The following is a 25143-nucleotide window of genomic DNA, read 5'->3' on the forward strand; positions in this document are numbered from 1 at the left end:
TTTGGTGGAGGAGAGGAAACCCCATCTTTTCAACTAAATAAATGTATATATATGTATATATATGTATACTGTATATATTAAGGCTGTCAATCGATTAAAATATTTAATCGTGATTAACTGATGATTGTCCATAGTGAATCACGATTAATCGCAAATTGATCGCACATTTTTTATCTGTTCAAAATGTACCTTAAAAGGAGATTTGTCAAGTATTTAACACTCTTATCAACACGGAAGTGGGCAAATATGCTGATTTATGCAAATGTATGTATACATTTATTAATGGAAATCAATTAACAACACAAAACAATGACAAATATTGTCCAGAAGCCCTCAAAGGTACTGCATTTAGCATACAAAAATATGCTCAAATCATAACATGTAAGAATCTGGTACACACACAAAGACATCAGTGGTGGTATTTCTTTTTTTATTAGTTTATAAATAGAATAGAAAATATTTCCCTATATTGGACAAGCTCTTTTTTACATTCATACTTCATCCCTCACAGAAATATATAACATTACTTAAAAGAAAAGGAGAAATATTCTGTGTGCAATCAACATTTGGATTGCAATGCAGAACTCCCTTTAAAAAAAAAATACAACATATTAGGAAGTGCAATGTCAAATGTGCATTATCTGACTTTTCATGGCACAACACAATCGTTATGTATGGGTGCAGATGTGTTTTTTTGTTTTATTATTTTATTTAAAAAGGATCATGTACAGTTTAAAACATAAATGTCACCATCTGATGCACCGCACCAGATTATAGCTTTAAAATAATTCACATCTGTAGTCCCTACAGATGTGTTGCAGCATCAAGTGTCAGTTTTTGGGCAGTAGTGATGAAAGAAACCATGATGGCGGCTGTAAATCTCTCCGTCTCCAGCAGTGAGTAATCAGACCGTTGACTAGTGAATCCTTTTGGTTTGTGACACCTTAAATAAAGCAGTGTGTACTTGTACATGTTTATGGGGTGAGAGAACTTTAAACTATGAGTGAGTTTGAATCATTTTCATTGGGCTAAATATGTAAAACTATCCAGGATTTCACAATAAATGCACAGATTATAGAAAAAACATTCCATACAGTACAAATCTTGTGTTTTTTCTTCTTTCTTCTTGCTGGGAATCATCTCATGAGCCCTCAGATTTATCTCGTCACCCCTTGGATGTTGGGAACCGGTATCAAGTACACAAATTGTCTGCCACATTTTAAAGACACAGGCTGTTTTATACCAAAATACTCTAACATGAAATATTTAAAACTTGGAAAAAACAAAACGTAAATGCTGTTTTGTAACTTAATAAAACCACAATGGAGTGGAGAAAATTGTAAATAACATCCATGTTATTTTGCTTATTCGAGGCAGAAGCTACCTTTATAAAATCCTTCATAAAACAACTGTAATCTTTGGTACATCTTAGATGGATACCGTGTTTTTACAATAAATTAATCGTGCATGAACACTGTTGGACAGTGCCTGAGATTCAGCCGTGCATCAAAATAAAAAGCATCATTTCAGATATCATCTCAGAATAATACAGTGAAAAGTGTGTGGTGGGAAGACTTGACCCACCAGATGCAGTACAGATACATTAAGCAACGTGGTCTGCCATTAAATGGTCCATGAATAGAAAGCTTTCAGTGCCAGTTGTAGTCTTCATTTAACAGTTCAGGATTTTATTTAGTGTCTCATCCCAAAGACAAAGGCAGCTCCTTCGTAGGTGTAAATCTGTATGTCCACATCTTCGTTTAAACATTAATCAGTGCAGATGTTCATGATGAATACAGATAGTGCCAGGTTAGACCATCAAATCTGGTGCGCCAGGTTCATTAAAACAGGTCTGAGTGATAAGTCTGTCCAGTATCTGACTGTGGAGGTCAGATCCGAGGAGCCGACTGGTCCCTGTTAATAAAGTAGGTGGTCAGTTCCCCTTTGCCCTTGACGTTGATTACTCCTCTGAGAGTGACGTTGTATCCCACGCTCTCGACCACCTCGGCTGTCTCCTCCGTCACCTGGGAGCAGAAAGAAAAGAAGTTGGTTTTTCTGTCTCCATTAATCCATCCGTTTTTTTTGCCTCAATAAAGACAAAGCTAATGACTCTTTTTTTCTCTGACCTGTATCTTGTCCAACACTCCTGTGCTGTCCATCCTGCTGGCCACGTTAACAGAGTTCCCCCAGATATCATACTGAGGCTTATGAGCTCCAATCACTCCTGCAATCACTGGGCCGTGGTTTATTCCTGGAGGTAAACAACAGGGAGGGGTGATTCAATGTTCATTAACATACATTTCTCTTTCTTAAAATTCCTTCCTCTGACCCACTAGAAGTGTACGGTGGTGTCTGTATCTGCAGAGACCCTGCCCTCTGCATGTATTTTCTCTTTTCTTCTTATTTGGCAGATCGTTAGCAAGCATCCAAGAGGAAGCTACGAAAGTGGCAGACACAGCTCAGGAAAAACGCAAATAAAGCGAGGGCGAAGCGCCAAGCGGACAAAGCTTGTTCCAAAACGAGAGTGAATCTGGGGATGGCTTTTACCCGCTGGCAAGCACCATAACCCCCGTTGAGCCGGGACCAACTTTGAACGTTGTGTTTACAAACTGCAACCGACAAATCCTACTCATTGGGCGACATGAACAAATTTCCTGTGCTTTTTGTTCGCATCCACGATTTGTTCTTATTTAGTTAGTAACCATTGATTTCTGGGATTCATCAATGTTTTAGTTTTGGTAAGAGAACATTTTGAGTGGTCGAGAGCACTTTTACCAAGACAAGAAAAAAAACATCTTGTTGTCACCGTCCGCAAATTGTTTGTCCAACGCAAGGAAACACAAGTTTTAAATTTGAGGAACATATAAAAAAAGATGAATATCATATAATCAAATTTAGATTATTATATGTTTTAGAGTAATTATAATGAATGGATTATTAAAGAAATACTATTGGTCCATTGATCCCATTAAGACTATAAAATTCCTTGGATTGATATTACCTACCTACCTACCTACCTACCTACCTACCTACCTACCTACCTATCTATCTATCCATCTATCCATCTATCTACTAATGGAAAATTAAGAGAAAATATAAGATACATTTTAGGAGAATGTTGCTGCACGAGGATTATTATGCCTTTAATGAGAAGTATTGAGTGAAAGGATCTAGTGTATAAATATCACGAGTTTGTCAATCATTGTAAATTACATAATTTTATTAAACCCCATCAGTCATTCAAAGTAGTTTTTTTTTAAATTGTAGACTGAGATAAAGAAACAAGCTTAGGCACACATCCTTGGTATTATTATCATCACCAGTATTCATCTAGAGTAGACTCACCGATCCTGAGTTTGAAGCTGTTGAAAGAGTGTGTGTTGATAAACTCCAGTTTGTTCATCAGAGCGATGGCAAACTCCACCATGGAGCGCACGTGGGTGTAGGACATCTCAACTCTCTGTAGGGGGAGCCAGAGATCATGTTAACGGAGGGCAGGCTGTCTTAAGAAAAGCTTTTAAAACATCCTGTAAATTCCTTTTGAAAATAGATGAAAACACTCTGGTTTACATTGAAAGCAGCTGTCTTGCATAACTAAGATAATCAAGACATTTGTAGATGGAGTGATCAAACTAAGCAAACCTTTTGTTTGTCCCCTTGAGGTGCGTGTCTCAGCCCTGCAGCAGCCATGTACGTACTGCCGATCGTCTTAATCTTCTCCACTGAACAGAATTTGGGCTTAGAGAGGAGCTGCGTAAGAGAAAGGAAATAGAGGAGTATAGTCAGTGACACAGACTGAATGTGACACAGCATATAATATATAATCAAAACTTCTTCCTCATACCTCATCAAAGTCTGATATAATCTCGTTGAGGAAGCGCAGACACTCCAGCCCGTCCCTGTTCTCGATGCTTTCGCTGTAGAACTCTTTGAACTGGGGCACCGAGGCGAACATGACACACACACAGTCATAGGACTGACTGTACAGGTCCTGAAACACAGTTTTTAAAAGTAAAAGAGTCAAACCTGTTCAGCTCCTTTTCATACATGAAATTCCTAAACGTTTTCTTAGCTCTATAATGACCGGAAACCATCACCTCAATGACAGCATTGGATTGGAGTTCCCAAACTAACTTAACTTTTTACTTAAAGGGGACCCCTTTTCTATCATTTAGTAAACTGACTAAATGACATATTTTATGGATATTTCATATTAAATTTAATATAATATATATAACAATAACAGTACAGAACAACTGATAAACCGTCAATTAACCCAAATATTGAACGCAATAACTGCAGGACGTTCGTTATTATGTATGTATGTTTATGTGCTTTGTTTTTGACCGTGTTTTCTTTTCCCTGTACTTTTTTAATGCAAGACGAGGCAGTTTAGCAGAGAGGGAAGGCTCTGTGAATATAACTCGTGGTCAGGTCTTGACCATGCCCTGATCCTGCTTATATCTTAAATAGTAATCCAAACTTAAACAAATAAATAAAAATAAATATATTCATTTAGTTTTCTTCACAGAAATGAATGAAATGCTGAGATATAGGTCACCTTATATATAAAAAAAAAAGAAGAAAGTCTTAAGGTTGGGAACCAGTGCAGTAGAAAATGATATGTGAAAGTTGGCATACCTAACAGAACGGCAGGCTAACTAGAGAATAAAATTGACAGAAAATGGGTAATGAATATCTACTGTACATCTTTCGTTTCCTTTACCTGGTTGCGAATAGTTTTGCCCATGAAGTTGGCGGCGACGTGGAGCGGCAGGACGTTCTGAAGGAGGAGCTTGTTGACGTTCTCCATGGTCTCCATCTCCTCTCTCTCTGTCGTGAAGCAGCGGTCCAACAGGAAGTCTACACGGCAACTTAGCTCGTCCTAACAGAGAAAGAGAGTATGTATGAACACATTTGGACATAAGTTAATTTGCTTCAAAATCCTTCTTTAAATGACTCATTTGTAAAAAGGCACACATACCTGTCTGGCCAGTATGAGGCATACGATGTAAAAGATGACCAGCCAAACCCCGGACATGATCTGAGGGTCCTTCAGCACTCCCGGCCTGCAGAAAAACACATTACACTCATGTTATTCGGACTACTAAACTACCGTCACTCTTTTTGTTCCTTCCATTACATAAACAAGAGTGTCTAGTGTTTCTCAGTCAATGGGGCCTGTACCCCCGGAGAGGCCTCTTGCTATAGAAAGCTCCTGAATAAATGATCTGAAACTTCAGACAAGGATTCACAATCTGGGCCCTGAGTGTCAGACAAAAGGCAGGAAATGTAACACCTCGGCTGAGCAAGATGGACAGTGTGATGACGAGTGGAAAGTGACCTTCAGCAGGATTACTGAGAGTCTGTGTGGACAGCAGGTTTGATGAGCACTTATATATATATTCACGCCAACACTGTTTTCAAGCATCTTTACTTTTCTTAACTAATCAACTTGCTTTTATGCTGTTGGTGTTTCTGTTTTGTTGCTCTTGTGTTTGTTACTGTCCTGCTTGTTTGGTATTTTGTGCTAAATGCTTTTGTTTTAGAAAGTGCTATATAAATAAATCTTTACATACTTTTATGGAACGGTTTAGTCTATAAGATTTTAGAAAAAAGAACCAAGAGCTCAAATTGACGCCTTAAAATTGCTTGCTGTGTTCAAAAGGACATCTTTGTACAAAAACCCAAAGATATTCAATTTATAATGATCCGAATCCTCAAATCTGAAAAGCTGGAACCAGTGATCTTCCATGTTTATGATTTAAATAGTTAATGCATAAAAAAAACAGTTGCTGAATAATGTCAATCAATCAACTAATCGATTAACTGAGTAATCATTTCACCTCTAGAAAGCTGCTCATTACTGTTTAGGAGGCAGTTTGGATTTCAGTCTTCAATTTCTTTCGAGCACGTGCTCATAAGGTTCTTGGGGATAAGTCATTCAGCATGAAAACAGCATAAAAAATGACTAATCGACTAGTTTTCAAAATAGAGTTCAGGCATATGAAGCTACATAGCACCCCCGGTGTCACTCACTTGGTGGTGTCGCTGTAAAGCAGCCCGACGAGGCAGTAGGACCTCTGGGCGTAGACGTGGAGGAAGAGGGCCAGGTAAACCACCACGGCCAGCGTGAGCAGCAGGGCCTTCACCGACAAGCACGTCTTGACGAACACGATCACCCCCAGCATGGCCAGCAGGCAGCAGTACAGGTAGTACTGGATGTTTGAAGAAAGGAGGAGGAAAAAACGTGCGTTATGACAAGTTAAGTGTGATGTTCAAAGGTTGTACTGAATCTCCTAACATTCAGACTGATAAAGAATCAATAAAAAAATTCTTGGGGTTATGAATTATATGCATTTTCCTTCCTCTGTCTTTTCATTCTGAGGGTTTTCTGTGTGTATGTATGTATCTTTTATTTAGTTTCTTCCATTTTGAGCATGTGAAAAATGAGCAACTTCTGTTGATAGTTTTAAAACACAGCTCAATACTTATTTTTATGATCTTGCTTTTAATTCATTTTATATTGTATATGTCCCTTTATGTACGGTTTTATTGATCTTATTTATTCGTACATTTTACTCCTGATGAACTCTGTCTTTAACACCTGTGTTATTGTTTCTATTTATTTATTCTATTCTTCTTGTAAAGCACTTTGAGCTGCATTTTCTGTATGAAAGGTGCTGTATGGATGAAATTTACTATTATTATTATTAATGAGATGAACTGAACAAGTAAAATGTGCAAAATAATGCAATGTTTTATGGATAACATTGAGCGGTTCAAGTGCTGTGTTACATTCAGTTCATTAAAAGGCAAGTGTTGGCCTGAATTATCAGAAAACACTATTAGAGATGCACCGATCGATCGGTCCAAACCAGCCAGTTGTCAGCTGATGTTCTTCAACGTGAGGGAAGAAGACATAAAGCTCGCAATTTGTGGATTAGTGGACATTTGGGATTTGTTTGAGTTAGAGTGAGAGAAAGTCTTGTAACTTGGTGCAGTTTTCAAGAAAATGTTAAGTTATTTTAACTGACAATGTTTTATTATGAACTTACAATTAAATTTCCATGAAAGAAAAGTTATAAAAATGTTTGTGCATGCTGTCAATTATAGTTGTTAGAAAGAAAGAAAATCGAAATTGGCAGGTCAGAGTTTTGAAAAAATTGGCCAAGAGAATTGCGATCGGTGCATCTCTATTTACTATACTCTCCCGTAGGAATTATAAGACATATAATAGAGATAAAACATGGCTATATAACATAGTGAAATGTTAACATTGAGGTACTTACAGGCACAGTGTAGAGTTTGAGACTCTCTAGCTCTGTCTTGTTGGCATTCGGGTTGCAGTTGTTTCCTGGGAGGAAGAACTGAGAGACAAAAACAACAACAGTAAAAAAATGTTTTGAGGAACAACAAATGTATCTGTGAATGACAGGAAACAGCAAAAGAAAGACACAAAGAAAGTTATGATGGGAGGCAGAAGAGGAACTCACAAAGTTGAGGATGGCCATCACCAGGGTGATGAGCACACAGAGAATGACCACGAACAGTCGCAGCGCCGCCTTGTTTGAGACGCCACGGGACAGCCCCGAGATCCACTGAACACTCAACGGCATCTTGGAACGCCACTTCTGAAAACGAACATTAAACACAGAAATAATGATATATATATAAGAAGCACAGAGATAAGAAGCAATCAAAAATCTTGCAGTACACTATAGAAAATAATCAGCAATAGACCTCAAATCTGTTTCACATTCACATCTTGAATTCATGTTTACATAAGCAGAAGAATGCACTTCATCTACAGTATTTTATTTAGATGCACCTGCTTTCATTTGCTGCTGTTGACTATGAACCAGATCACCTGTTGATATCAAACTCTACTACTTACCAATACAATACCAATACTGCTCAGTGTTATTACAAACATACAACAGTAAGGGTTCATTTACCTGCAACTTTCCAGTGAAAACGATGGACAGAAGCAGCACCAGCACAGGGAAGGTGGCACCGTACGACACTGCCATCTGAAAGTTACTGTGAGGGGTGAAAACAAATCATTTACACTCTTTATCCCTCATTCAAGAGTGAGCAAATAAAGATACACATGTGCGAGTTGATGATAATAATAATAATTCAGAACATAATGAGTATAATAAAATGAAAATTAAGTGTGAATGTGACCAAAGTGCTACTCACTTTTTGGAGACGAGCATCTGGACGGCGAAAAGAGTAACAAAGATCAGAGCCAGGCAGCTCATTGAGTGGTGTAAACCCGTCACCTCTGAAAAGCGGAACTGGAACACAAACACACAAAAAGATACTGTAAATCCTGCTTGTTTCTGCTCTTTCATGCACACATACTACTACATGTATGACCCTATTTAATTCTTCTTAAGTTAGACCAGAGAATGAAGTAGGTACCTCTCTCTCCAGGCTCAGGTCATTGAACAGCAGAGTCAAACAGTTGAGCTTCTTTGCTCTCCTCCTTAATGAAAAATCAAAATCAAAGGATGAATGGACAAGGCAGGTTTAATCCCAAAATAACAAGAACAGACTGGAAGAATTTAAGGCTGCAACTAACGATTGTTTTCATTGCCGATTAATCTGTCGATTATTTTCTTGATGAATTGTTTGGTCTATAAAATGTCAAAAAATAAATGTTTCCCAAAACCCAAGATGATGTCCTCAAATGTCTCATTTTGTCCACAACTCAAAGATATACAGTTTACTGTCATAGAGTAAAGAAATCAGAAAATATTCACATTTAAGAAGCTGGAATCACACAACTTTTGACTTTTTTTTTTCTTAAAAAAAATACTCAAACAGATTTATTGATTATCAAAATAGTCGGCGATTAATTTAACTAACTAATCCATTAATTGTTGCAGCTCTAGAAGAATTATCACAAAAGTCAGAGTATAAAATAAGGAAGAAATCAATGGAATTATCTATTTTTACCAAGATCAACATATAATATAATATAATATAATATTTCACAACTTATATTCACAAATTCAATGTTAATTACCATAGTTTAAAGTTTTTCCATAACAAAGAAGTTGCTCAAAAAACAATCTTTTTTTTTAAGGAGAGACATGTTTGAGAAACTGATAATATTATAATCTTTGTCATGTCTTGTTTTTTCCTCCTGGCTTATTTCTTATGATTTTCTAGTTACTAAGAACAATTTACAACAGATGAAAACTTACCCTTTATTGTCCAGCGTGTCCAGAGATCCTCGAACACCATTATCCACCACCAAACTGGGACAAAAGAAGAACATATTAGAAACAGCTTCAACCAAATCAATATACTGTATTCCCTATTCAACTGGTGTGTTTTAGGAGGGAGCAAAACACTCTTTTCCTCCAATTATGTTTTGCATAATTTCTCAGAAACTTACCAGTTGGGGTTGCTCTGACAAGGTGGTCTTTCCTGAAGCAGACAAACAAACACAGTCCACAAAATGAATACCTAATGTCACCTTTCTTGAGACAGACAAAGGATCAGAAGACTATTAAATAGATCATGTGTTCCCGGAAAGAATATGTATATGAAAACTAATTTCTGTATATGTAATGCAATCTGTGTATACTGATTGTCCACCTATATGAATTTTTAATTTCATGCACAGCTCAACATGTGGGAGAGGCTAAGTATTAAGGAGGGAAGCAGCTCAACTACATACCGCAGACAGCTGCGGTTGGTTCATGGCGACGTTGCAGGGAACAATTGGCTTCTTGGAGGGCGTGGCGTCAGGGTTGTTCAGGTCTGCGAAGGGTTGGATGTTCCGCCAGGACTGCAGGTACTGAGACATCCGCATCGACGCCCGCTGCCTGGTCTCTCCCGTTGTCAGAGTGTTCGACTGAAATTAAGACGGAGATTATTATATTTTACTTGACTTTTACCCCCTCGGGAACTGTATTTGCTTTTCTGTATATCCCTCCCTGAAGCTAGATCACAGCAGAGAGAACCATCACAAGAGCACATCTGCAGGGTTTGCGAGCACAACAGATGCCCACACAATCCATCAAATAATGACAGATCTGCAGCTACTTTGAGCAAGATTCCCCTCCTCTTGTTTTCAGGGAACAAACAAAGATTTTCTAGGCTCTTAACTCAGCTTTTCTAATTTAAGATAGACCAACCTGCTTCTCCTTATATAAATATACAGTCTAAAACTGTTCTCTCATATGAAGAATCAGGTCTGGATATTGCCTTTCACACATGTAGCAAACAGCAGGAGATTGTTCCTGTCAGAAGCGTCCTCACCGACTGCAAATACTCTGTTTGGTTTAGGTGAGGGGTGGCGTCTGTGTAGAGCATGCAGGAGGCAGAACATGATGCAAAACACTCCGGGCTCAATCGGACATTACACAGACTTAGTGCTAGGGAGCTGGCAGGGTAAAGTCTGTTTGATGTCCGGTTCAGCTGGTTCAGGCATTTGCGTTCTCACATACAACTCCTACAGGGTAATATCTAGATAATTCAGGGTTGCAGAGCATGAATGAAAGGGGCTTATGTCAGTAAGTTGCATACTTAGATTACCAGAAACATGATATCTTACTTTGTCAATTTATCAAAAAATCCAATTTAAAAAACTTTAATGCAATTACTGCTATTTTTCTTTCATGAAGTTTCCTTTTTGGTAGAACAACTTCAACAAAAAAAGTAAATAATCCTGTACAGATAAATGAGACACAAAAAGTACCAACCGATTTAGGTCTCCTGGAAATGCTGTCTGGCTGGTTGGGGTCAATCACCAGGTAGGTGTTTCTTCCTTCAAGAAGAGGATCCCGACTCCCCCCGTCCCCTTTCTCCAGATCAAACGCTCCGTTCAAGTTCAGCATCGTCTCCTCTGTGATATGGACTCGCCTATCGATAATAATAGTATTAATAACAAAATAGGTTACAAAAAGTATGACATAAAAAGAGAGTAGAGAGGTAACAAAACTCAAAATGTATCCTCCATTATCACCACACTATCTCTATCATCTACATCAACTCAGAATTTGTATTACCCAGGAATGCCTCCAGACTCCATGTGGTTTGCTAACGTGACGTCGTGTGACCACACGTCGTACTGCCACTTCTGCAAGCCGATCACGCCGCAGAGCACGTTGCCACTGTGAACACCAACCCGCATGCTGATCTCGACCCCCGTCGCCTCTCGCAGTTTACTACAGGGAGACAAACGTATGAGTAAAATCCGAATGACAAAAAATCATTATTAATATTAATAATAAATATATTTATTATATATAATAATACATCATTTATTAGATTATTTTTTATTAATAATCTGAATCGGCAAAGTAACTAAAGCTGTCAAATAAATGTAAATATTTCTACATTAATCTACATGGTGCAAACACAACAAGGCCTCGATGAAAATGTGCCATTTGAGACTATGATAGTTATTTTTTATATACTATGGCGCTTCCACACTCTGTAGCTGTGTGCTCTGAGCTGTAATATATAGTGTGGTTTCAGTCGTAGAGGAAGGAGTAGAGACATAACAACGCCATGAGAACCACGAGGAAGTCATAAAGAGGACAGTAACATCAGATGCAAATTTAAGAGCGCTGACTAGCTTTTATGGCTGGAAAAACAGAAATCAGGTGGGAGGGACCTCGACTTCAACTTCAGTTTATTTAAAGTGCACATCACCCAGAGAGAAGAAGAGAAAACACAAGATATTACATGTAAAAGTAAACACAGATACACAGGTCATAATGTTAATATGACAACAAGGTTGAGGTTAGTCATGTTAAAAACAGGAGCCAGTCCTTTTAAAGCCTTATAGGTAAGAAAGAGGATTTTGAAATCAGCTCTTGCGTGAACCGGTAGAGACATCAGTACCGGTGTCAACACAATGCTACAAAGAGAGAGTACAACACAAATGTATTTTCGAATACAATTTTAAATAATCACAGAAGAGGAAAGACATATAACGTTGGGGAAAAAACTGACCTGATGGCAGTGCACATGTCTAGCCCCATCAGAACACAGTTCTTGGCGTGGGTGGGAATGGGGTCAGGCAGACCAGATACACAGTAGTAGCAGTCACCCAGGATCTTAATGCGAAGACACCCATTCTTCTGCAGATAAGAAGAAACAGAGACGAGGAGTCAGATGCAGAGATAGCTAGTTTATAACCAACACAGAACTGTCCTTTGTGAAGAAACATTAGTGTTATTTTGGGCTGGATGTGCTGGTATTTTTACCTTGGCGATGTCATCAAATCTGCCAAAGACCTTGTTGAGCACAGCGACCAGCTCTTCTGGCGTGCAGCTACTCGCTAGCTTTGTGAAGCCCACAATGTCTGCATACAGGATGCTACACAGAGCCACACAGATAGACACAAATGTTAGGCATGTATTTGTATGATAACAGCTTTTAGCGACTCTCAGCGATACAGGATAAATACAGCAAGTATAAGACAAGTATCTGATGTGTCTGTCACAGTGGATCAGCAAACTTTCTGTTGCAGTTACACAGGTTAGACCCAGCGTTGCCACACAGACAAACAGTAAATTCATCAAATTCAGTGCCCCATGCTACTTTCCAAGCTACCGTAGCTGTCATATATAGGTTTCATCATACAGAAGTGGACGTGGTTTCATCTAAAGTAGGTTGGAAAAACTATAGACGCACAGACAAATCGGCACACACATTTGCAGATTTCTGCCGTAGCAGAAGTGTGGCAAAAGCCATGTGTAAAAAGCCAATTGAGAGTCCTGCTGAGTTGTAACTTGTCTGTATTTCCAGACTAATATTTATGAATGCATTACAGATTTTTCTACATATTTACAAATCTTTGGAGATTATTTTAACTCATTTACGAATCTGATTACGCGCATGTGGATTGAGATACAGTTACAAAAATCTTCACACACATTTGCGAATAGTTCTGCTACAATAATACCGTCCTTACACCTGCCAAAGCATTATGGGAACTGTAGTTCCCAAACATGCTCGACAAAGACTAATAATAGGAGTGATAAAATCCATTAATGTTAACTTTTTTAATGTTGCAGACAGGGGATGTTGGGGGATGCAGTTGTCTCATTTTTGTCTGAGGGTTGCCCACAGAGTCAGGCTTTGAAAACCCCCGATAGACTGTAGGTGACATAGGTTTGTAAAATCTGAAAGTGTCTACACACTCAGCTTCATGCCACTCTTTAGACTTCATCTAAATATTGAGAAAAAGCTTATACCTATTTAGCGTAGTATAGTTGCGTATTTCTGTGAAAAATGTATCTCTTGCAAAAAAAACTACTTATACCACTTCACGTTTCAGTGTAACTTTAATCTCCAAGTAACCTTCATGTAATGTAAGAAGCACAAATGGGCAGGAGAGAGAGAGACAAGTTATGGTTCAGCTGTTGCGTTCTAAAAAGCTAACAGACTCAACATCACCTGTTCAACAGTGTAACAGTATGATCATCACCTGACATCCTTGTGCTTCCGTACATAGAGGCTGTGGAAGTTGTGGGTGTTGGATTCACTCTCCTCAACTGTCTTCTGCTTGAAGAGCTTCTTTATCACCTCCGTTTTCAGCTCCATGGCGATGTACCGCGGCAACACCGACAGGAGGAGCTGCTCCTGTTGCAGAGGAAACAGAGAGGACAGGGGTCAGGGGGGGTGGAGACAGCGGGTGATGAGTTCTGAGACCTATATACACTGGGTCATTGGAGGAGTGACAATCTGTTCACACAGGCTGTAAAAGAAATAGGCGGCCATCGATGCCATGTTTACTTAGTGGACCACGTTTCATCTATTTGTTTACTTGCTGTGAATAGTGTCCATTTGGGTTTGCTTATTCTGTTGCTGCTGGGCTTCAGACAAGTGAATGATTAATCTATTAACCTAATAGCCATAAAAACAGACAATATCTAAACCCAGCAGGCTGTCCAGGTAAAGAGCCCTTTAATGAGAGCCACTACACATAATGATTTTAAATTCAGAGCAACTGAAACAAGCTGCACAGAAGAGATGTTTTTTATATGAGAAGTGACCTGGACTGTGATTAACTAAGACAAGCAGAGCAAATAAAGGCTGAGCCAAATGAAAAGGAATGTGTGCTAAACTAGCTGTTATCTTCTCTTTAGCTTGAAGTCAAAGACATGATTTTACATTTTAAATTAAAGCTATACTGTCTAATGAGTTTGAAGTTTGCTTTAACCTGCTGATATTTCCTTATTTCCTTCCGGGAGCGTATGGCGCTGAACTCTTCTCTCTTCTGATTGGATATCCTGAGGTCCTTCTCGGTCGTCCACAGATGGAAAATCCCAATGCAGTTCACGCACACAAACAGAATTGCATTCGCCACCAGCTGAGGAGGAAGTCAGAGGAGAGGAGATTATTGATACTTTATTAATATCTTATTGTGTTTCCAGCACTCTAAGTAGCTGAACCACTACTGTAATATGCCAATCAATAAATGACAGAGTTGCAAAAATGGACATTATTGCTTTGAATTTGTACATTTTTATTGTGTTTTATTACTAACTGAAAACCACACTCTACTCACGCGCTATTTACCACAGGACAAACAACGGGTTATGTAAAACCAGGTTTAGGACTTCTCCGTTAACCAAATGGTGATGCAGATCATTTGCATTTTTTCCGTTGTAACTGTGAAACCGGTTGGTCACAAACAACAACACAGTATTATGCAGGTTGACCTAAGCCTCACATGTGTTATTTGAATTTGGACACTCTGGTACATGCAGAAGGTGATGATCTATTTAGATGGGCAGGTCATTTGTAAATTGTTGTCTACATTTACATTTGAAGCTTTATTATGTACACATATTTGTTTTTCACCCAATACTAAACTATGCAGTAGTATTGACTAGGGCTGCCAATCGATTCAAATATTTAATCGTGATTAATCGCATGATAGTCCATAGTTAATCGTGATTAATCGCATGATTGTCCATAGTTAATCGTGATTAATCGCATGATAGTCCATAGTTAATCGTGATTAATCGCATGATTGTCCATAGTTAATCGTGATTAATCGCATGATAGTCCATAGTTAATCGTGATTAATCGCAAATTAATCTCACATTTTTTATCTGTTCAAAATGTACCTTAAAGGGAGATTTGTCAAGTATTTAATACAACATGGGAGTGGGCAAATATGCTTGCTTTATGCAAATGCATGTATATATTTATTATTGGAAATCAATTACCAACAAAAAGCAATGACCAATATTGTCCAGAAACCCTCACAGGTACTGCATTTAGCATAAAACAGATGCTCAAATCATAACATGGCAAACTGAAGCCCAACAGGCAACAACAGCTGTCAGTGTGTCAGTGTGCTGACTTGACTATGACTTGCCCCAAACTGCATGTGACTATCATAACGTGGGCATGTCTGTAAAGGAGAGACTCGTGGGTACCCATAGAACCCATTTTCATTCACATATCTTGAGGTCAGAGGTCAAGGGACCCCTTTGAAAATGGCCATGCCAGCTTTCCCTCGCCAAAATTTAGCATAGGTTTGGAGCGTTATCTAACCTCCTTCACGACAAGCTAGTATGACATGATTGGTACCAATGGATTCCTTGGGTTTTCTAGTTTCAAATGGTTGAAACAGACACATATGGTACGTATTTTTAAGAGGTTAATTAAAAATAGCAATTTGCGTTAATGGGTTAAAGAAATTAGTGGCGTTAAAATGAAGCAAGAAGCTGAAGCTGAAAGAAAAAATGGAAATCTATCTAATATATAATGCTAATTAGTGACCCACAGAGGTGTTTGCAGGCAGATTTTTTTTGTATCTTTGAACAGAGCTAGGCTAGCTGTTCACCCTGTATACAGTCTTTATGTATCTATTCAAACACGGCAAAACTCTACCTGCACAGCCAGGTCCGGTGTGTCTGGGTTTGTGACGGGGACGTAGACGCTGATGATGATGATGTGCGAAAGGCTGGTCCAAATCCCGACCATGAGGGCCCAGGCCATGGAGAGAGGCAGCACTGTGTACACACTCAGAGTGAGGAAGAGGAAAAATGCCACCTGAGAAGGACGAGAGACACATGTGAAGAAAGATGAAAAGAGTTAAAGAACAGTTAAAGAATAGAATGAAACTCATCATTTCTTTCTCTTTTTGCTTCCTGTTCACCTGTTCCCACGCAGTGACCGGTCCTCCAGTGAAGATGAAGACTATGGCAATGACGTACAGCGTCCCCCAGACGAAGAGGGCCAGGGCTCCTCCGCAGCGCCTCACCGTGGCCAGCCAGGGCAGGCAGACGAGCAGGATGGCGCTCAGACAGAGAACCACGCACAACACCGCTAGAGCAGCTAAATGGAAAGTCACGTTCTGTGAAGAGATGGGCAAAAACTGCAAGTTAAAAAAACACGCACTAACTCACGTTGTCTTCCTGGATTTGCTATTGAATGGGGTAGCGTGTGAAACCTGCAAAAATAATCACATTTAAGAAGCTGGAATCAGAGAATTTGTACTTTTTCTTCTTCAGAAATTACTCAAACCAATTAATCGATTATCAAAATAGCTGGCGATTAATTTAATAGTTGACAAATAATCGATTAATTGGTGCAGCTCAACAACTGTTAAAAAGTCATTAGCAGACACAAACGGATACAAAGGAGCACTTCATGTTAACATGCAAATGCATGTGCAAAGACCTACTTTGCGTAGCGTTGCCTCAGCTGTTTACTATATCCAAAAAGCACCTGTCTGCTCTACTCTAGCGACTAAAATTAAAATGCCTTTATTCATCAGACATGAAAGCCAGGCTGAGCTTTAAACAGCTGGTGCAATGCTTTTTAATCTGCTCCTGCCATGTGAAGTAAAGGTATTTTCATTTTTGCAATGAGACAACATGACCTGATACTTTTTTCCTTTATTCCCCTAGGGAATTAACATCGTTGTTGCTGATGTTAACATACATTTTTAAAGTCTTCCAATGCAGCGGCCTATTAACAAAATTCATTAGTAGCATGTTCAGCAGGTTAGTTTGCGTCCCATGAACTTTCCACTGTTCCATAAAATCCATAAAATGTGGAAGAAAGATCTGAATAGTTAAACACATTTAAACACAGTGAATATTTGCAGGAATACTAGCTGTAATTCTACAAATAAAATATACATATAAAGCACTGTGTGATTGGTTGGCAAACCAGCAGCACCCTTGTCTTTTGTTCTTTTATGATGTTAGAAAACAAACAAGCATGTGCTGCTTGAAGATCATCAAGGACCAAGAAACAAAAGTAAAGCACCTGTAAAAAGCACCAGTTCCTGTGAAAAACTACAATTTAATTAAATTTATTTTCTGTATAATATTCTGTACACCACAGATCCCATTATTACAGCATAGCGTTATCTACAGCACTGTTAACAATCAAACGTTTATATTAACACTAGGGTTGTCAAAGTTAACGCAATAATAACGCATTAATGCAAATTCGACCACGTCATACTAGATTCTCATAAAGGAGGATAAATAACGCTCCAAATTTGCGCTAAATTTTGGCAAGGAAAAACTGTCATGGCTATTTTAAAAGGGGTAACTTGACCTCTGACCTCAAGATGTGTGAATGAGAATGGGTTCTATGGGTTCCCACGAGTCAGACATGCCCACTTTATGATAATCAAATGCAGTGAGTCAAGTCAAGTCAGCCCACTGACACACTTTCAGCTGTTGTTGCCTGTTGGGATTTCCATGTTATGATTTGAGCATATTTTTTCCAATGCTAAATGCAGTACCTGTGAGGGTTAATAATGGATAAACATGCAATTAATCCCGATTACATATTTTAATCAATTGACTGACCTAATTAACATCAAAGGTACAGTAACTAATGTGTGTCAACTGTGTTTTTCATTTCAGGTTGATACATATGACCTACATATTTATTATGTATATGTGGGCCACAGCTTTGTGAGAGTGAGAAGTCGTGTGCGTTCTAATTGAAGCACAAGAATGAAGAACAGGTTTAATGCTCTAATTCCTTGGCCAAGTTGGCTGTAAAACTTCTAAGTGCGTGTGTTGACTATCACTACACCGATGAAGAGATCATTTTAATGTGTCTTACAGTATTGAACTGTAACCTAGAAGTGTGCAAAAAAATCCCTCAATCAATTCTGGGTTTAGTAAAGTTTGCCTAAGTTACATACCGTAAGGGTGTAACTAATGTTTTCTTTCTAGGACTGATAAAAATATTAAATCACAATTGTCCATAGTTAACCGCGATCAATCACAAATTAATCAATTCTTTTTTATTTAGCTTAAGTTTGTAGCGTTATTTAGCTTCCTGACATGGCTGGTATGAATGGATTCCTTAGGTTTTGTAGTTTCATATGATACCAGTATCTACACTCTAGCTTTGAAACCGCCTGATACAACCTAAAAAACTGATAATTGACTAATTTTTCAAGACATAATATTGAAAAATGTGACAAATTCTCTTGTTTCAAGGTGAGGATTTGCGGCTTTTCTTTGTCATATATAATAGTAAACTGAATATCTTTTGGTTTTGGACTTTTGGTCAGATAAAACAAGACATCTAAAGACGTGACTTTGGGCTTTGGGATGATGTGATGGGCATTTTGTAGGGCTGTCCTGAATATCATTTTTTGGGCTTCGAAGTTTCGGTGAGAAATATTTTAAGATATTCACAAGCAGGTTGATATGTTCTTTTTTCTGTCTGTCTCCATCTCCCTCGTATTAGTTGCTGTCACAGAGCAGCTGCCGCACTACTGTACACACACGCACCTCTAAACACAATAAACAGTGATATCCATCTGAGAATAACTAATAATATCTAATGTTGAGTATGAAAAATGAATAATGTTGTGGGATTATTCCTTATTTCATAGGCTTTTGGGATTTATACATTATTATCACATGCTTATATAAAAAAAACAAAAAAACGAAGCATTCGAATACTGATTTGGAGGTTGATTACCATGGCAACGGTCGAAGCTTCGAAGCATTCGGGTCAGCCCTAGCATTTTAGAATTCACAATTTCACAGAAGCCAAGGTGATAACTTCAGATAACTTTGACCAGCAGTCCAAAAACCCAAAATATTGGATTTACAATGAATGAATATAACTCTTAATAACTCATCATTTTGAAGTAAATGTTGATTGCACAGTATAATATATACAGAACAATGACACAATCAGCGTTTAGATTGGTTTCCTATAAGCCTCACTTTCACTATGCAATTCTGTCCGTCACCGGATACGATCTCCTGGGAAAATGAAGGCTCCATTTACGGCGCAAAGGAAGTGCTTCAACCATTTCGCAACCAAAACAGGAAGAGGATAGTGCTTTTGTTTTAGCTATCGCTCGCCATCCCCAGTTACCAAAGAGTATCAATGTCAGTTAATTGCAGTTACTATCCCCAGTAGCAGAAATGGCAGACGGTGGAACAAAATGCAATGTGGCTCTGAGGAAAACAGAAAGTGATGCTGTTATCTTTGCGACAGCGGCACCAACAATAATACCACTTGGAAAAGCTAGCATCTGTTTCCACTCCAACTAACTATTAACTGATTTGACAAAAACCTAGATGTACTTTTCAAACAGACAGGCAGGTTGTGAAGTAAATTAAAAGTGCAGCATATCGCATCACACACACTCACCCTTCCTGTAGTGGGAATGAGCACGATGAGGACCACACAGAAGGCCAACGACAGCACCAGTCCAGTCAGCATAGCCGGAGTCTCCTCCACGCATTGCAGAAAAGCCCTGTGGAACGCCTGGTAGCAGCAGCACATCCCATCTTTCACACTCTGCCTTGACCGGGTGCTCCGCCTGTCCTCGTCTCTGTCCTCCTCGTCTCTGTAGTGGTCGTCCCACCCGACATCGATGCTGTTCTTTGTTTGGGCGACTTTGGATGAAACGTCAGAGTATGAGCGCGTAAAGCAGCTGAGTGCCTTTTCTGCTTTTGGTTTAGAGTCTGTTTTGGAATCGCAGATATCATCGTCTGGACTATAATTGATGTTTTTGTCATAAGTGTCAAAGCTGGGTTCAGAGAATTTGACAGGTTTCGTCCTTTCAAAGGAGCATCCCTTGACCTCAGATAGCTCTTCATCAAAGAGCTCTTTGCTTAAACTAGTGCAGCCAGGGCTGGATCTTGAGCTGCTGTAGTCAGAGTCACTGCATCCATTTGTTTGCGATGAGATATTTTTGTCAGTTTGTGGCTGATCAGAGGATGAGTTGAACGAGGCGTCACGATCCGTAGCCTGCGGGGTCACACCTGTTCCCTTCAACAAAGTATTGGCCTCAAGAGGTTCAGGAACCTGCGCTGTTTTAGCCACACCGACCTGTATGGAAACCTGGGATTCACTGAGTCCTGATTTGCTCCCGACAGTAGGATTGTTTGCATTTAATTTGGCGTCGTTTGAGCTGTCATTTCCTTGCAAAATGTTAATATCACCGCTTTGCGCTGATTGTTTTACTTTTTTTGGACTGAAGTCGTCAAGCTCCAGGATATTGTCTGTGATTTTTCCCTCTCCATCACATGAGATGACCACAATGTCCGGCACTAAACACACCTGTGGCGCTTCTTCTCCAGTCCTCCCCTTCTCCTGAAAACCTTGCGACTTGTCTGGCATTGTGACCTGTGTGAGTGTGAGGAATCTCACCGTCTATCAACTTGTCACTTTGCTATTTCTGGCTGTCTGTCTCTCTGTCTGCTTGTTTACATGACAAAAACACACACGGATAGTGTTTACTTCTTTGTCTTTTCCTTGTCAGATATTGTTTATGTCTATGCAGGAGGGAGAACTTACACCCTTGTCTGCATGAGAGATTAAATTAATTAAAACAGCAAAAGAATCAGGCAATTTTGAGACTGTTCCAGTTCCTCTGTTTTGAATCCACTCCTACAGCTAAAAAGATATAAAAATAGATCACGATGATGAAGATGGTGTTCTTTCTGGGGTTACATAGATCCGTTTTTAAGGTCCCAAAGCTTCCTGGTAAGGAATCTTAAACCATAGAATAATCTCCTTTAGCGAGTGCTGATGGATACTGGATGGAGTCTCGCTGCCAAAAAAAAAAGACAAACAATTAGAAAAGTTACAACATAATCAGAATAAACATATAAATTCACTGCTGAACATTTAGCTTTTTAGCTGAGAGACTGCGCTTGTTGTGTCTGTGTCACTAACAAAGTCAAATAATGAGAGCAGGGAAGTCATACCTGTCCTAATGCCATTTTAATGACAAACCTCTTCTAGTCATTTCCCTATTATGCAAAAAAACTTGTTCGTCTAGCTGCTGGCTGTTTCCCTGCAACACACACACGTACACACTGTACAGGTGTGTACTGGAATGACATGTCAGCGACGCACCCACGTTGAAAACATTGTTTTCCAGTCTCCACCTACACTCAGTGTTTTGCTCTGATGTGCCTGTCTGTTGCTTCTTCGTCCCGACCGTACAGACTACCTTCGTCGCATACAGTCAGCTCCAATGTCACCATCAATTCCAGGATTAAAATATCTCTATTTAATCTGTCTCTTCTGCTACAGGTACATATCTGATTTAATAGCAAAGTCATGGAGGGATTAAACAGTAATTCGTCTGATTCGTCCGTTCACCTTGATTCACCTCCCTCCCCTCTTTTACGTCACAACGTTTTAGTTTCATTTATACATTTTTACAAAAGGAAGGACTGTGTGTCTTTTTATAGCTGACACACTTTAAACTGTGACACTATGTGGTAATGACAATACATTTATTGTGGTTCCACTGGTGTCCCTTTTCCCTCTCTGTGGGTTTCACTACTCTGTTTTGCTTGTCTGTAAAGCACTTTGCCAAAAAGAAGTTTTCCAAAACGTACTCAGACCTCTTTAGTTCAAAATCAAAACATTTTTTATTGAATAATACTAGAGCTGCTGTAATGGGGTCATTCTATACCTCTACAGTGCTGCCATCAACTACTTGTTTCAGCTGTATTAGTTTATATTGAATAGTACTGATACATGATCCAGTTTCTTCAGTGAATTTAGAGATAAATACAATATTTTTTTATACAAATTGTCCTCCAATTTAGGATAAATAAAGTTATTGCATAGTACATACAGGATCCAGTTTCTTCAGTAAATCTAGTGATACAAAATATATTTTTTTATGCAAATTGTCATCCAATTTAGGATGAATAAAGTTATTTGTCTAATTAGGTCAAAGTGGACCAAGAACATCTGTCCAACCACACAGTCATAGCTACATCTCCAACATTGAATTGATGATTTTTTGAAAGAGGTAAGTAGTATTATGTATTAGTATTAGTGTCAAGTTATTGTTTAAATATGTGCAGTATCCCAACGTGAGAGAGATTGAAACATCCACTCGAAGATTTTTAACTGGAATCCACTCAATGACAAACAGCTTTATCCTTTTTCCCTCCTTTATTTTGTAGGTTGAGTTGAAAGTTCAGTTCATTTTGGAATTATTATTATTATTAGCCATTATTAGTCATTAGGTGAAAAACCTTTGAAATAGAAAAAAATACAGAAAAGAAAATATAATTAAAAAATAAGTATAAATTAGAACAAATTCATTTTTTGAGACTTTGAGCAAAATTCATTAATCCTTATTTAATTTAATACACACACTCCTATTAAAGGCCTCATGTTAAATGCAAATAAGCAAGTGCCCACTGCTGCCATAGCCTTTGCCTTAACAAAAAGGTAATATGTATATGTGTATTATATTATTTTATTTAATTGTATTGCATATAAGTATTATGGCAAAATATGTTATATCACCAATGGGCTAAAGTGACTGAAAGTGTAAACAAAGCTATCTTTATATGAACAATCAGATAGTTAGTTAGATAACGTTAAACATAAAAGCATCTCTCATAATTAAAAAACACTTTAATGGTTATTTAGAACTTAAGAACTACAGCTTAAAGTCATTTTTGTCCTCGTTTGTTGCCAAACTTTTCATGGCAAAGCTATTCTGAGCAGTTAATAGTTCACTTATGATATCAATATTATCGGTTCAGTAACTTATTTCACATTGATAAAAGTTAACTGTGTGAGAAAGAAACACTGGGGGTTGGGCATTAACATATAAGACACAAGAAAGTAGGCTAATTTAAAGGAAGTTAAAGTTAAGATAAATATTCTTTTTTTTGTACTTTATTTTTTTCCCTTTTTTCAAGGTTGTTTTTCTCTATGCAATTTGAGATAAGTTAAGATAAATATTCTTTTTTTTAATACTTTTTTCAAGGTTGTTTTCATCTATGCAATTTAAGATAAGTTAAGATAAATATTCTTTTTTTATGCTTTATTTTTTTCCCCTTTTTCAAGGTTGTTTTCATATATGCAATTTAATATAAGTTAACATAAATATTCTTTTTTTTATACTTTATTTTTTCCCTTTTTTTTCAAGGTTGTTTTCATATATGCAATTTACATTTCGTAATTACAATAGTTTATAAACCATTTTTTTAAGTAGATGAGCTTATAGACAAACTCATTAAGTACACTAAAGAAAACAACTTTCACAACATTCAAAATTGAAATAAAATTAAGAAAAGAAATAATAATAATAATAATAATAATGATAATAAAAAAGAAAGAATAGAGTTAAAAAAAACACACACACACATAATAAAAACAAAACAATAATAATACAAAAATACGAGTAATAATAAATTAAATCAACAAATAAGTTAATAGAAAATAAAAATGTAGGCTAATTTAAAGGAAGTTAATGTTAAGTTAAGCAATTTACAGTTCGTAATTACAATAGTTTTTAAACTAATGTTTTAAGTAGATGAGCTTATAGACAAACTCATTAAGTACACTAGAGAAAACAACTTTCACAACATTCAAAATTGAAATAAAATTAAGAAAATAAATAATAATAATAATGATAAAAAAGAAAAAATTATTTAGAACTTAAAAACTACAGCTTAAAGTAATTTTTGTCCTGTTAAAATAAAAATAAAGAAAAGAAATAATAATAATAATAATAATAATACGAGTAATAATAAATTTAATAATAATAATAAAAAGAAAGAATAGAGTTAAAAAAATAAAAATAAAACCACACTAACTTTTATAATATAAATATTCTTACCTCATTGTTTATCAACGTCTCTCTGTCGTCGCTTTCTCCTCTTTAACTTTTACCGTCAGTTAACACACGATAAAAGGTCTTATTTAGGCGTATTTATCGCTCAGCATCCAGACAAACACTGAGTATTGTTGTCAGAGAGCTCTCCAAACACTTTAAACAAGTTAAAACCGGGTAAAAAGGCTATAATATCACGTTAAAATCCTCTTTTCTTTACAAAATAAAACACACGTTAGAAAGTCTGCCACTCTGGTTCGACGCACCAGGTGAATGTCACAGGCACGAGCTTCTCTGGTCCTTGCTATGCAAATCAAGGAGGGTGAAAACAAGGAGAAGCCATGAGGCGTCTTTTTAACAGGGTACTACGCATGCGTAGTCTGCACTCGCCCGAATTGAGCCACACTGCGCATGTGTCATAACCCTATAGGTCAAATCCTTTTTTAATAGGCCTTGTGCAAATAGGGAGAGGGGTAAACAGAGCTGGATGAAGAGGATGGAGCACAGGTCAAAAGGTCAGACTGATGGTGTTTTCTCTTATTCTCAAATGTGAGGATCCTTTCCTTAGAATTATTTCGGTTATTTTATTTTTACATAATTTGATTTTTCCCTTTTTTCAAGGCTGTTTTCATATATGCAATCCACTGTTTGTAATTACAACAGTCTATAAACAAACTTTTAAGTAGATGAGCTTTACATACAAACCCCATCAAGTACACTATAGAGAAAACAACTTTCACAACATTCAAAACCGAAACAAAACCAAGAAAAGAAATAACAATGATAATAATGACAAAAAGAAAGAATAGAGTTAAAAAAACAAAACAACAAAACAAACAAAGTTGTGTATCACAGCTGCACTATATTCAGTTTTAACAGTTTTCTTCATGTCATTGTATTTGTACTTTGTACTTTGCACTATTAGCTTTTTTTACTGCCTTTTTATTAATATGTTTTGCACTATGGAACTGTGATGCTGGAACCTTGAATAAGATAAGATAATATGAACCTTTACCAATCGCCGGGGGAAAATTCAGGTGTCAAAGCAG

The 25143-nt window shown here is 37.7% G+C and overlaps 1 protein-coding gene across 2 annotated transcripts; it reads right to left on the reverse strand.

Moving 5' to 3' along the window:
• Window positions 1–409: 409 nt before the first annotated feature.
• On the reverse strand, window positions 410–24375 carry LOC141760292 (adenylate cyclase type 4). Of its 2 annotated transcripts, XM_074622954.1 has the most exons (27): window positions 24101–24373; window positions 21207–21295; window positions 19642–21049; window positions 16151–16348; window positions 15883–16044; window positions 14198–14347; window positions 13463–13617; window positions 12237–12348; window positions 11983–12110; window positions 11031–11189; window positions 10725–10884; window positions 9698–9874; window positions 9413–9444; window positions 9219–9272; window positions 8431–8494; window positions 8206–8303; window positions 7959–8043; window positions 7497–7634; window positions 7293–7370; window positions 6040–6218; window positions 4985–5069; window positions 4727–4885; window positions 3845–3991; window positions 3643–3750; window positions 3346–3460; window positions 2127–2251; window positions 410–2024 (listed from the first exon to the last, which is right to left on the reverse strand). In XM_074622954.1, the coding sequence occupies exons 3-27, from the start codon at window positions 20614–20616 to the stop codon at window positions 1890–1892; spliced, it is 3978 nt and encodes a 1325-aa protein (XP_074479055.1). In that variant the 5' UTR covers window positions 20617–21049; window positions 21207–21295; window positions 24101–24373; the 3' UTR covers window positions 410–1889. The 2 variants fall into 2 exon arrangements, with proteins under 2 accessions (XP_074479055.1, XP_074479056.1); XM_074622955.1 differs by lacking the exon at window positions 21207–21295 and having other exon boundaries at window positions 24101–24375.
• Between the last annotated feature and the right edge of the window lie 768 nt (window positions 24376–25143).

The sequence above is a fragment of the Sebastes fasciatus genome, chromosome 22 (genome assembly GCF_043250625.1).
Source record: "Sebastes fasciatus isolate fSebFas1 chromosome 22, fSebFas1.pri, whole genome shotgun sequence".
Taxonomy (NCBI): Eukaryota; Metazoa; Chordata; class Actinopteri; order Perciformes; family Sebastidae; genus Sebastes; species Sebastes fasciatus.

Coding starts and splice junctions, on each gene's coding strand:
- LOC141760292 (XM_074622955.1), bottom strand. CDS start 20,616: ATGCCAGACAAGTCGCAAGGTTTTCAGGAGAAGGGGAGGACTGGAGAA. Junction 9,875..10,724: donor TTTCCAGGAGACCTAAATCG/GTTGGTACTTTT, acceptor TCTTAATTTCAG/TCGAACACTCTGACAACGGG. Junction 3,751..3,844: donor TTATATCAGACTTTGATGAG/GTATGAGGAAGA, acceptor TCTCTTACGCAG/CTCCTCTCTAAGCCCAAATT.